The sequence below is a fragment of the Macaca thibetana genome, chromosome 20 (assembly GCF_024542745.1).
Source record: "Macaca thibetana thibetana isolate TM-01 chromosome 20, ASM2454274v1, whole genome shotgun sequence".
NCBI classification, from domain to species: Eukaryota; Metazoa; Chordata; class Mammalia; order Primates; family Cercopithecidae; genus Macaca; species Macaca thibetana.
In genome coordinates, this window is record NC_065597.1 from 72,135,535 (window position 1) to 72,148,605 (window position 13,071).

At 52.8% G+C, this 13,071-nt stretch overlaps 1 protein-coding gene across 7 annotated transcripts in view; it reads left to right on the forward strand.

Annotated features, from left to right (window-relative positions):
* The window catches only part of NLRC3 (NLR family CARD domain containing 3), a 41,123-nt gene that overhangs the window by 12,091 nt on the left and 15,961 nt on the right, over positions 1-13,071 (forward strand). For 4 of the 7 annotated variants that reach the window (XM_050774216.1, XM_050774217.1, XM_050774218.1 and 1 more), the window contains 5 exons: positions 266-777; positions 878-2,627; positions 4,158-4,244; positions 9,905-9,988; positions 10,587-10,670. In XM_050774216.1, the coding sequence (XP_050630173.1) occupies positions 273-777; positions 878-2,627; positions 4,158-4,244; positions 9,905-9,988; positions 10,587-10,670 (2,510 nt within the window). In that variant the 5' untranslated portion in view covers positions 266-272. The remainder of the gene's footprint in view (positions 1-265; positions 778-877; positions 2,628-4,157; positions 4,245-9,904; positions 9,989-10,586; positions 10,671-13,071) is intronic. The other 3 variants (XM_050774220.1, XM_050774221.1, XM_050774222.1) reach the window with 1 other exon arrangement.

Consider the following 13,071-nt stretch of genomic DNA (forward strand, 5'->3'; position numbering starts at 1 on the left):
AGAGTCATGTTACTGCCCTAGGAATTGTCTATGCTCCACCGGTTCACCCCTCCTCCCAACCCCTGGCCGCTACTGGCCTTTCTTTCACTGTCTTCCTGTCTCCATACTTTTGCCTTTTCCAGAATGTCAGTCAGAATCACACAGTGTAGCATCCCCAGAGTGGCTTCTTTTTTTTTTCTTTTTCCCACATCTTCCAACAGGGTGGCTTCTTTCATTCCTCCCTCCTTCTGAGCGAACTTACTTGTAGCCTCATCACCATTTCCAGGTCACAAATGAAGACACCAAGGCACAGAGAGGAGACTCAGCCTGCCCACGGTCACCTATCTGGTAAGTGGCAGGGCCACGGTGCAAGCCCAGGGCCCCAGTTCTCATCCACTGGGCCCCTGCATTCGTGTGATCATTGTCACCATCCAGAAACAAATGGCCCTTCCAGTCTGTTCTTAGAAATCAGGTCAGTGAGGCTGAGGAAAGAGGAAGAGGGGATCTCTGACCCCATTCCTGGGGGCTTGCTCACCTGTCCCAGGCTGCTGGATGGCGGGCATGGCAGGCAGCAGGTTCAGGCCCTCTCTTCACAGCTCCTGGAAGTAATACCCAACTCCATGAGGAAGCAAGAGGTGCGGACCGGCAGGGAGGCCGGCCAGGGCCACGGCACAGGCTCCCCGGCGGAGCAGGTGAAAGCCCTCATGGATCTGCTGTCTGGGAAGGGCAGTCAAAGCTCCCAGGTGCCTCAGGCCCTGGACAGGACACCGGACTCCTCGCTGGGGCCCTGCAGCAGTGGTAGGACTGGCTTGGGAGGCAGACACGGGGTGGGGGATACCTGGGCTGTCTGTGCCCACTCTTCCCTTACCCACCCTCCCCACTGGCCTCTCTCCCACAGATTCCATGATACAGAGGCACCGCAAGGCCCTTCTGAGCAAGGTGGGAGGTGGCTCGGAGCTGGCTGGACCCTGGCACAGGCTGGCCTCCCTCCTGCTGGTGGAGGGCCTGACGGACCTGCAGCTGAGGGAGCACGACTTCACACAGGTGGAGGCCACCCGCGGGGGTGGGCGCCCCGCCAGGACCGTCGCCCTAGACCGGCTCTTCCTGCCTCTCTCCCGGGTGTCTGTCCCACCCCGGGTCTCCATCACCATTGGGGTGGCCGGCATGGGCAAGACCACCCTGGTGAGGCACTTCGTCCGCCTCTGGGCCCATGGGCAGGTCGGCAAGGACTTCTCGCTGGTGCTGCCTCTGACCTTCCGAGATCTCAACACCCACGAGAAGCTGTGTGCTGACCGACTCATCTGCTCCGTCTTCCCGCACATCGGCGAGCCCAGCCTGGCGGTGGCAGTCCCAGCCAGGGCCCTCCTGATCCTGGACGGCTTGGATGAGTGCAGGACACCTCTGGACTTCTCCAACACCGTGGCCTGCATGGACCCCAAGAAGGAGATCCCGGTGGACCACCTGATCACCAACATCATCCGTGGCAACCTCTTTCCGGAAGTTTCCATCTGGATCACTTCCCGTCCCAGTGCATCTGGCCAGATCCCGGGGGGCCTGGTGGACCGGATGACGGAGATCCGGGGCTTTAACGAGGAGGAGATCAAAGTGTGTTTGGAGCAGATGTTCCCCGAGGACCAGGCCCTCCTGGGCTGGGCGCTGAGCCAAGTACAGGCCGACAGGGCCCTGTACCTGATGTGCACTATCCCAGCCTTCTGCAGGCTCATGGGGGTGGCGCTAGGCCACCTGTGGCGCAGCAGGACGGGGCCCCAAGACGCAGAGCTGTGGCCCCCGAGGACCCTGTGCGAGCTCTACTCATGGTACTTTAGGATGGCCCTCAGCAGGGAGGGGCAGGAGAAGGGCAAGGCAAGCCCTCGCATTGAGCAGGTGGCCCACGGTGGCCGAAAGATGGTGGGGACATTGGGCCGGCTGGCCTTCCATGGGCTGCTCAAGAAGAAATACGTGTTTTACGAGCAAGACATGAAGGCGTTTGGTGTGGACCTCGCTCTGCTGCAGGGTGCCCTGTGCAGCTGCTTCCTGCAGCGGGAGGAGACGCTGGCATCGTCGGTGGCCTACTGCTTCACCCACCTGTCCCTGCAGGAGTTTGTGGCAGCCGCGTATTACTATGGCGCATCCAGGAGGGCCATCTTCGACCTCTTTACTGAGAGCGGCGTATCCTGGCCCAGGCTGGGTTTCCTCACGCATTTCAGGAGCGCAGCCCAACGGGCCATGCAGGCAGAGGACGGGAGGCTGGACGTGTTCCTACGCTTCCTCTCCGGCCTCTTGTCTCCGAGGGTCAATGCCCTCCTGGCTGGCTCCCTCCTGGCCCAAGGCGAGCACCAGGCCTACCGGACCCAAGTGGCTGAGCTCCTGCAGGGCTGCCTGCGCCCCGATGCTGCAGTCTGTGCACGGGACATCAATGTCCTACACTGCCTGCACGAGCTACAGCACACAGAGCTGGTCCGCAGCGTGGAGGAGGCCATGGAGAGTGGGGCCCTGGCCAGGCTGACCGGTCCTCCGCACCGTGCCGCCCTGGCCTACCTCCTGCAGGTGTCCGACGCTTGTGCCCAGGAGGCCAACCTGTCCCTGAGCCTCAGCCAGGGCGTCCTTCAGAGCCTGCTGCCCCAGCTGCTCTACTGCCGGAAGCTCAGGTGGGCGCCAGAGCGGGGGTCGGGGCTGTGGAAGGGGCAGAGGAGAGAGCAGAAGCCATCCCCTCCCCACCACCGAGCTTCTCCATCAGTCTTCTAGGGCTGCTGTAACAGAGGACCATGAACTTAGTGGCTTAAAACAACTGAAGTGTGTTTTCTCGCAGTTCTAGAGGCCAGAAGTCTCAAATCAAGGTGCCAGGAGGGCCATGTGCTCTCTGAAACATATAGGAGAGGTTCCCTCCTGCCTCTCTAGCTTCTGGTGTTTGACGGCAACCCTTGGCTAAAGGCTGCATTACTCCAGTCTCTGCCCCATTGCCTGGCCATCTTCTCCCTGTGTCTGTCTCCACATGGTGCTGTCCTCTCTTTTTTTGAGGTAGAGTCTTGTTCTGTCGCCCAGGCTGGAATACAGTGGCGCGATCTCGGCTCACTACCAACTCCGCCTGCTGGGTTTAAGCAATTTTTTTTTTTTTTTTTTTTTGAGGCGGAGTCTTCACTCTGTCGCCCAGGCTGGAGTGCAGTGGCACCATCTCGGCTCACTGCAAGCTCCGCCTCCCGGGTTCGCGCCATTCTCCTGCCTCAGCCTCCCGAGTAGCTGGGACTACAGGCGCCCACCACCGCGCCCGGCTAATTTTTTGTATTTTAGTAGAGACGGGGTTTCACCGTGTTAGCCAGGATGGTCTCGATCTCCTGACCTCGTGATCCGCCCGCCTCGGCCTCCCAAAGTGCTGGGATTACAGGCGTGAGCCACCGCGCCCGGCCAGGGTTTAAGCAATTATCCTGCCTCAGCCACTCCAGTAGCTGGGATTACAGGTGCCCACCATCATGCCTGGCTAATTTTTGTATTTTTAGTAGAGACGAGGTTTCACCATGTTGGCCAGGCTAGTCTTGAACGCCTGACCTCAGGTGATCTGCCCACCTCAGCCTCCCAAAGTGCTGGGATTACAGGTGTGAGCCACTGCTCCTGGCCAGTGCTTCCTAGTCTTAAAAGGACACTGTCACATTGGATTACAGGCGCACCCCACTCCAGCATGACCCCCCCTTAACAAAGTACATCCGCAGTGACCCCATTTCCCAATAAAGCCACATACTTGGGGCACCGGGGGTTAGGACTTCATATCTTTTGTGGGGACACAATTCACTTCATAACCCCTCAGAACCATCCAGTCTGACAGAAGCTGCCCCCCTGAATGCTCTCAGCCCACCCCCCGCCCACTGCTCTGGACCTTAGTGAGTAGGGAGGAAAGGACACAGGCTGAGGGTCATCCAGGTGTCCCGCAGAGGCAGGCGGCGTGTGGGGTGGTGAGGACGACAGCCCATGGAAGATGCCATTCTGCATAGGAACTGCAGGTCTCATGGGGACCGAGCCTCCTGTTCACTCTCATGGGAAAGGTTCGAGCACTGGGGCTGAGCGCAGATCTCAGAGCTGCGGTGATGGCGCTGAATGGGACAGAGAGAGGCAGAGGCCCCGGGCCAAGGCCCCCACCCTGCCAGTGGGCGGGTGGGACACTCACTGTCACTGCTCCCCTTGGCCAGGCTGGACACCAACCAGTTCCAGGACCCCGTGATGGAGCTGCTGGGCAGCGTGCTGAGTGGGAAGGACTGTCGCATTCAGAAGATCAGGTAATGCAGACCCAGGGGACCCCCAGGGTGCCCACGGTCTTGTGGGGTATGGAACCCTCTTCTCATCATCCTCTACTCAGCAGGCCAGTGGTGCTGCCACGGAGAGGTGTCTTGGAGCATGTGGCTCCAGATGCAGCCTGCTTGTTTCTGCCCAATTCCAGAAAGTGCCAGAGGCTCAGGTGCCTCATCAGGAGGAAGAGGGAGGTGACCTGGCCGAGGACTTGACACCGTTGTGTACGGGCAGGTGTTTCCACAGCACTGCATGTGCTGACATAATACCAAGCACGATGTTCTCTAAGCACCTCTCCAAGTTTGCTGTCCAACAGCATTCTAGGCACAGGATTGCATTTTTTCCCCACCGAGACAGAGTCTTGCTCTACTGCCCAGGCTGGAGTGCAGTGGCACGATCTCGGCTCACTGGTTCTTACCTCACTGGAGGCAGGTAACCTCTGCTTCCCAGGTTCAAGCAATTCTCCAGCCCCAGCCTCCCGAGTAGCTGGGATTACAGGCACCCACCACCACGCCTGGCTAGTTTTTGTATTTTTAGTAGAGATGGGGTTTCACCATGTTGGCCAGGCTGGTCTCGAACTCCTGACCTCATGATCCACCTGCCTCAGCCTTCCAAAGTGCTGGGATTACTGGCGTGAGCTACTGCACCCAGCCAATTGCATTTATAATTAAAATTTTAAATTTCAAATTTAATTTAATTTCAAATTTAATTATAAATCAGTTTAAGCAATTTTTAATTAAAACTGCATCTTGGCCGGGCGCGGTGGCTCAAGCCTGTAATCCCAGCACTTTGGGAGGCCGAGACGGGCGGATCACAAGGTCAGGAGATCGAGACCATCCTGGCTAACACAGTGAAACCCCGTCTCTACTAAAAATACAAAAAAAAAAACTTAGCCGGGCGAGGTGGCAGGCGCCTGTAGTCCCAGCTACTCGGGAGGCTGAGGTAGGAGAATGGCGTGAACCCGGGAGGCGGAGCTTGCAGTGAGCTGAGATCCGGCCACTGCACTCCAGCCTGGGTGACAGAGCGAGACTCCGTCTCAAAAAAAAAAAAAAATAAATAAATAAAACTGCATCTTGGCCAGGCGCGGTGGCTCACGCCTGTAATCCCAGCACTTTGGGAGGCCGAGGCGGGCGGATCACAAGGTCAGGAGATCGAGACCACGGTGAAACCCCGTCTCTACTAAAAATACAAAAAATTAGCCGGGCGCGGTTGTGGGCGCCTGTAGTCCCAGCTACTCGGGAGGCTGAGGCAGGAGAATGGCGTGAACCTGGGAGGCGGAGCTTGCAGTGAGCCGAGATCGCGCCACTGCACTCCAGCCTGGGCGACAGAGCAAGACTCCGTCTCAAAAAAAAAAAAACAAAAAAAACAAAAAAAAACTGCATCTTGTGGCCAGGCGTGGTGGCTCGCACCTGTAATTCCAGCAGTTTGGGAGGCCGAGGCGGGCGGATCACGAGGTCAGGAGATTGAGACCATCCTGGCTAACACGGTGAAACCTCGTCTCTACTAAAAATTAGCTGGGCGTGGTGGCGGGCGCCTATAGTCCCAGCTACTCAGGAAGCTGAGGCAGGAGAATGGCGTGAACCTGGGAGGTGGAGCTTGCAGTGAGCTGAGATCGCGCCACTGCACTCCAGCCTGGGCAACAGAGCGAGACTGTGTCTCAAAAAGCAAAACAAACAAAAAACCCTGCATCTTGTTTTTTTTTTTTTTTTTTTTTTTTTTTTTTTTTTTTTTTTTTTTTGAGACGGAGTCTGGCTCTGTCGCCCGGGCTGGAGTGCAGTGGCCGGATCTCAGCTCACTGCAAGCTCCGCCTCCCGGGTTTACGCCATTCTCCTGCCTCAGCCTCCCGAGTAGCTGGGACTACAGGCGCCCGCCGCCTCGCCCGGCTAGTTTTTTGTATTTTTTAGTAGAGACGGGGTTTCACCGTGTTCGCCAGGATGGTCTCGATCTCCTGACCTCGTGATCCGCCCGTCTCGGCCTCCCAAAGTGCTGGGATTACAGGCTTGAGCCACCGCGCCCGGCCGCATCTTGTAATTAGACAAAAGTTCACATGCTGAATGTGAGCTTATGAAATCTCTCCTGGAGTAACATTCCTGGATCTGAGAAACTACACACACCCAGGGTTTGTGGTTGAATCGATGTGAGTGATCCTCTAAGGGTGGCTGTTGGAGACCTAGGGAGGTGAGTTTAAAGAAGAGAACCCCAGGGGTAATTTTTTCTTTTTTTTTTTTTTTTTTTTTTTTGAGACAGAGTCTCACTCTGTTGCCCAGGCTGGAGTGCAGTGACACTATCTTGGCTCATTGCAAGCTCCACCTCTCAGGTTCAAGCCATTCTCCTGTCTCAGCCTCCCAAGTAGCTGGAACTACAGGCACCTACCACCACGCCCAGCTAATTTTTGTATTTTTAGTAGAGACAGGGTTTCATTATATTGGCCAAGCTGGTCTCAAACTCCTGACCTCAGGTGATCCATCCGCCTCAGCCTCCCAAAGTGCGGGGATTACAGGTGTGAGCCATCGCACCCAAGGGTAATTCTTCATTCTCATACAAGCCTCTGGGTTCTGAAATAATCTTTTTTGTTTTTTTTTTCTTGAGACAGAGTCTTGCTCTGTCGCCCAGGCTGGAGTGCAGTGGCGCCATCTCGGCTCATTGCAAGCTCCGCCTCCCGGGTTCACACCATTCTCCTGCCTCAGCTTCCCGAGTAACTGCTACTATAGGTGCCCGCCACCTCGCCCAGCTATTTTTTTGTGTTTTTAGTAGAGATGGGGTTTCACCGTGTTAGCCAGGATGGTCTCGATCTCCTGACCTCATGATCCACCCGCCTCGGCCTCCCAAAGTACTGGGATTACAGATGTGAGCCACCATGCCCGGCTGAAATAATCTTTATCTGAGTTAATGGCAATTTAGACTGATTCAGGAACAAAAATAAATCACTGGGGAGTGTGGTTAGAGGTGTAGGCTCTGTGTGAGTTTGAACAAGTCATTTCTGTGCCTAAAGAGGGTAAAAATGGGGTTAGAAGGGTATCTAGGCCAGGGGCGGTGGCTCACGCCTTTAATCCCAGCCCTTTGGGAGACTGAGGCCGGTGAATCACTTGAGGTCAGGAGTTCGAGACCAGCCTGGTCAAAGTGGCAAAACTCTGTCTCTACTAAAAATACAAAAATTAGCAGGGCGTGGTAGTGGGTGCGTGTAATCCCTGCTACTTAGGAGGCTAAGACAGGAGAATTGCTTAAGTCCGGGAGGTAGAGGTTGCAGTGAGCCAAGATTGCACCACTGCACTCCAGCCTGAGTGACAGACCAAGACTCCGTCTCAAAAAAAAAAAAAAAAAAAAAAAAAAAAAAAAAAAGAAGAAGAAGAAGAAGAAAAGAAAAAGAATGACAAATTCTCATTATTAATACTTTTTTTCCTTTGTGAGAGCCCCCAGCATTTTTAGCACATGACAAAATAGCCAACTTTTAGTTTTGCTTAAAGGAGGCTAGGTAGTGCTCAGAAATTATTCGGGGGCCAGGCACAGTGGCTCTTTCCTATAATACTAGCAATCTGGAAGGTGGGGGGATTATCTGAGGCCAGGAGTTCAACACCAACCTGGGAAACATATGGCAAGATGCCATCTTTACTAAAAATAAAAATAAAAGTAAATTATTCTGAATGAAGTCAAAAATCTCTTCTCTGGCCACATGCTCTTCTTTACCTCTCTGTAGTTGATCCTCAGTGCCACATCTCTATTTCAACTATCAGTTAAATACAACTTATAAAATACCATAAAGTCTCGGGGGATGGAAGCACTTTAGAATTTGAGAACATTTATATAGAGGTGGCCTGGGCGAATGCTGTGAATTGAAGTTCTCTGAAAAGGAATTTAGAGAAAAGAGACTTTATTCCAGTGAACAGTTTGCTTGAATATAGCTTGAAAAGTACCAGGCCGGGTTCAGTGGCTCATGCCTATAATTCCAGCACTTTGGGAGGCCAAGGCAGGAGGATCGTTTGGGCCCAGGAGTTTGAAACCAGCCTGGGCAACATAGTAAAACCCTGTCTCTGCAAAAAATTAAAAAACTAGCCAGGTGTGGTGGCATGCACCTCTGTTTCCAGCTACTTGGGAGGCTGAAGTGGGAGGATTCTTGAGCTCGGGAGTTCGAGGTTACCAGTGACCCATGATCGTGCCACTGCACTCCAGCCTGGGTGACAGAATGAGATCCTGTCTGAAAAAAGAAAAAGAAGAGCACCAGCCTGGGGATTCTAATTGAACTACTATATCTCATGGGGCTGAATGCCTACAAACGGCAAAGAGCCTAGACAGCTACTATTTCTGCAACTGGAAACATGAAGCAACACTGTTGATCCATCACCATATTCCCAGAACCATGCTCTCAAGGCAGATCAAGATGTGCTTTTTTTGTTTTGTTTTTTTGTTTTTTGTTTTTTTGTTTGTTTGTTTGTTTGTTTGTTTTGAGACGGAGTCTCGCTCTGCCGCCCAGGCTGGAGTGCAGTGGCCGGATCTCAGCTCACTGCAAGCTCTGCCTCCCGGGTTTACGCCATTCTCCGGCCTCAGCCTCCCGAGTAGCTGGGACTACAGGCACCCGCCACCACGCCCGGCTAGTTTTTTGTATTTTTAGTAGAGACGGGGTTTCACTGTGTTAGCCAGGATGGTCTCGATCTCCTGACCTCGTGATCCGCCCATCTCGGCCTCCCAAAGTGCTGGGATTACAGGCTTGAGCCACCGCGCCCGGCCTTTTTTTTTTTTTTTAAAGCTAATTTTAAATAACTCTACTATTTGCCATTTTGCACTAGAAAAGAGGCTAGGATCAGCAGTGTGCCTAAATTCATTTGTACCAGTTCACAAGAGCTGATTGTTAAATTTTCAGGAATTTTGCAAGCTGGATGTGCTTGAACTTAGTGTTGGTGGGAGTATTTATACCGTGGAAATTGGCAAATGCTACAAATCAGTTTGGTAGCATTTGTTTTTGCATTTGCTTTTTGTTTTGTTGTTGTTTTGGGACATGGTCTCACTCTGTCGCTTAGGCTGGAGCGCAGTGATGTCACTGATCATGACTCATTGCAGCCTCTACCTCCTGGGCTAAATCCTCCTTCCTCAGCCTCCTAAGTAGCTTGGACTACAGGTGTGCCACCACACCTGGCTAATTTTTATGTTTTTTTTGTAAAGACAAGATCTTCCTATGTTGCCCAGGCTAGTCTGAAACTCCTGGTTTCAAGTGATGCTCCCACCTTGGCCTCCCAAAGTGCTAGGATTGTATAGGCATGAGCCACCATGCACAGCCCAGTTTTTGAAATTTTGTTTTTCCTGGGAGCCAGTTTACCAGCACACCACTGGCTGCCATCTGCATGTTAGGCTTCTGAGATTTCCATTTTCTTTGCTGTGCTGTTTGTGTAGAAGCTGTTGTGCTGGATTCTGGTTAAACTTTTTTCTGGGACCCTTTGCCATGGTGAGGGTCTGTCCTCCCACTCTGGCCCTATGCTGCCCAGGCTCAGGAGATCTGCTGTGCCTGGCATTCTGCTCCAGGGGTCACCTCATCTCCAGCTGTGTCCAGACCCTGATGATGTGGGGAGGCCCACAGGAATAATCATGGGCACGGTGTTGAGGAAGAGGCCATGAGATGTGCATGCCCAAAATAACCACTCCTCTCCCTTTCCTTGGGCAGCTTGGCAGAGAACCAGATCAGTAACAAAGGGGCCAAAGCTCTGGCCAGATCCCTCCTGGTCAACAGAAGTCTGACCTCTCTGGAGTAAGTAGGACAACCAAGGCCGAACCTTTGCCATTGGAACCAGAAGAGTTGTGAGGCATCTCGTGAAGTCCCCTCCCCTCGTAGGAAATGACTGGGGTCTTACCTGTCTGTTCGTCCCTGATTCCCATGATTCAGCCCCTGGGTAGCATCTGGACATAACACCCATACTTCATTTGGAGTAGCTTCTAAGACTCCTGTGGGAGTAAGACACAAGGAGGCCACACCTTAGCGCACATGCCTTCCTGGTGGGACGGAAGGACAGCCGGGCAGAACCATGGCTCCTTAGTTGCTGGGCTCCAGCCAGGGACACACCAGATGTTTGGTCCTACATCTGGGGCCATGATTCTCATCTCCACATTTGGCCCAAGCCCACTAGTCCATCAGATCCTGCTTTCTTTCCCCCCAACACCTGGGACAGGCTTGGGGAAACTCCTTCCTGGTTCATATAAGGATCTCTGCCCCGGTTCCACCAAACATGAGATCCTAAGCCCTCATACATTCACTTAGAGGATCATGAATTTCAAGGTCAATGCAGTTTGTTTCCCCTTCCCTGCCTGGGAAACAGATGGAGGCGTCTCTTTCTCTCTTCCTCCTTCAGCCTCCGCGGTAACTCCATTGGACCACAAGGGGCCAAGGCGCTGGCAGATGCTCTGAAGATCAACCGCACCCTGACCTCTCTGAGGTGTGTGTCACCTGTTCCCTGTCTTGTGACCCCAAGAGAGGGCCCAGAAAACCCTCTCCTCAGGCACCAACTATGAGAATGGGAGGTGATTCATGATGGCAGGCATGGGGCTGGGCGCAGTGGCTCACACCTGTAATCCCAACCCTTTGGGAGGCTGAGACAGGTGGATTGCTTGAGGTCAGGAGTTTGTCAGCAGCCTGGCCAACGTGGCAAAACGCCATCTCTACTAAAATACAAAAATTAGCTGGCGTGGTGGCAGGTGCCTGTAGTCCCAGCAACTTGGGAGGCTAAGGTAGGAGAATCGCTTGAGCCTGGGAAGCAGAGATTGCAGTAAGCCAGGATCGCGCCACTACACTCCAGCCTGTGTGACTGACAGAGTAAAACTCCGTCTCAAAACAAGCAAACAGGCCGGGCGCGGTGGCTCACGCCTGTAATCCCAGCACTTTGGGAGGCCGAGGTGGGTGGATCACGAGGTCAGGAGATCGAGACCATCCTGGCTAACACGGTGAAACCCCATCTCTACTAAAAATGCAAAAAATTAGCCGAGCGAGGCTGCAGGCGCCTGTAGTCCCAGCTACTCGGGAGGCTGACGCAGGAGAATGGCGTGAACCCGGGAGGCGGAGCTTGCAGTGAGCCAAGATCGCGCCACTGCACTCCAGCCTGGGCGACTGAGCGAGACTCCGTCTCAAAAAAAGAAAAAAGAAAAAAAAAAAGAAACAAGCAAACAAACAAAGATGGCAGGCATGGGATACTGGCTTCCATCCCACTGGGTTCTGGGGATCTTGTGCCCTAAACAAGTTTCCAGGCTCCAGCTCTTCCCTAGACTTTGAGCTTGTGTGTGTGGCCCGAGCAGGGGACAGATGTGTCATGTGGTTTGTTATGTCTCTCTCTCTTTTTCTTTTGAAACGGAGTCTTTCTTTGTCATCCAGGCTGGAGTGCAGTGGCGCGATCTTGGCTCACTGCAACCTCGGCCTCCCAAGTTTAAGCGATTCTCCTGCCTCAGCCTTCCAAGTATCTGGGATTATAAGCACCTGCCACCAAGCCCGGTTAATTTTTTTGTATTTTCAGTAGAGACGAGGTTTCACCATGTTGGCCAGGCTGGTCTTGAGCTCCTGCACTCAAGCCATCTGCCTGCCTTGGCCTCCCAAAGTGCTGGGATTACAGGCATGAGTCACTGAGCCCAGCCCGTTGTATTGCTTTTAAGAGCCTGTGGTTGTATCTATCATTAGTTGAGTGGGTACCGCTTTTCTGTTCTGTTTTCATTTATTTATTTATTTTTATTAGGGTGAAATTCATGTACCATAAAATTGACTGTTTTAGGCAGGTCCCAGAGGCTGATGCCTGTAATCCCAGGCCTTTGGGAGGCCAAGGCGGGTGGATCACTTGAGGTTGGGAGTTCGAGACCAGCCTGGCCAACATGGTAAAACCTCATCTCTACTAAAAAAAAAAAGTTCAAAAAGTTAGCCGAGCATGGTGGCAGGTGCCTGTGGTCCTAGCTACTCAGGAGGCTGAGGTTGAGTTGAGCCTGGGAGGCGGATCGCGCCACTGCACTCCAGCCTGGGCGACAGAGTGAGACTCCATCTAAAAACACCTGTTTTCAAGTGTACAGTTCAGTGACATTTAGCACATTCACAATGTTGTGCCACCATCACATCTGTCCAGTTCAGAATATTTTCATCACCCCTGAAGGAGACCTCATACCCACAAGCAGTCACTTCCCATTCTCCCCTTTCCCCAGCCCCTTGCAATCACCAATCTGCTTCCCATTTCTAAGGATTTACCTATACTGGACATTTCATGTAAATAGATTTATATAGTCCAGCCTTTGGTGGCCGGTTTTCTTCATTGAGCATGATGTTTTTAAGCTTCTTCTGTGTGGTACCATGTGTCAATGCTTCCTTCCATTTTATTTTAACTTTTTTTTTTTTTTTTTTTTTTTTTTAAAGACAGAGTCTCACTCTGTCACCCAGCCTGGAGTGCAGTGGCATGTTCTTAGCTCACTGCAACCTCTGCCTCCTGGGTTCAAGCGCTTCTCCTGTCTCAGTCTCCTGAGTAACTGGGATTACAGGCATGTGCTACCACACCCAGCTAATTTTTGTATTTTTAGTAGAGATGGGGTTTCACCATGTTGGGCAGGCTGGTCTCGAACTGCTGACCTCAAGTGATCCACCCACCTTGATATCCCAAAGTGCTGGGATTACAGGTGTGAGCCACTGCACCCAGCCTCTTCCCTCCATTTTAAGGCTGAATCATATTCTGTGGGATGGACAGACCATGATGTGTTGAGCCATTCACCCAATGACGGCCATTTGGGTTGTCTCCACCTTTTGGTTATATGAATAACGCTGCTGTGAACACTGGTGAATAAGACTTTCGGTGCCTATTTTCAATTCTTTTGAGT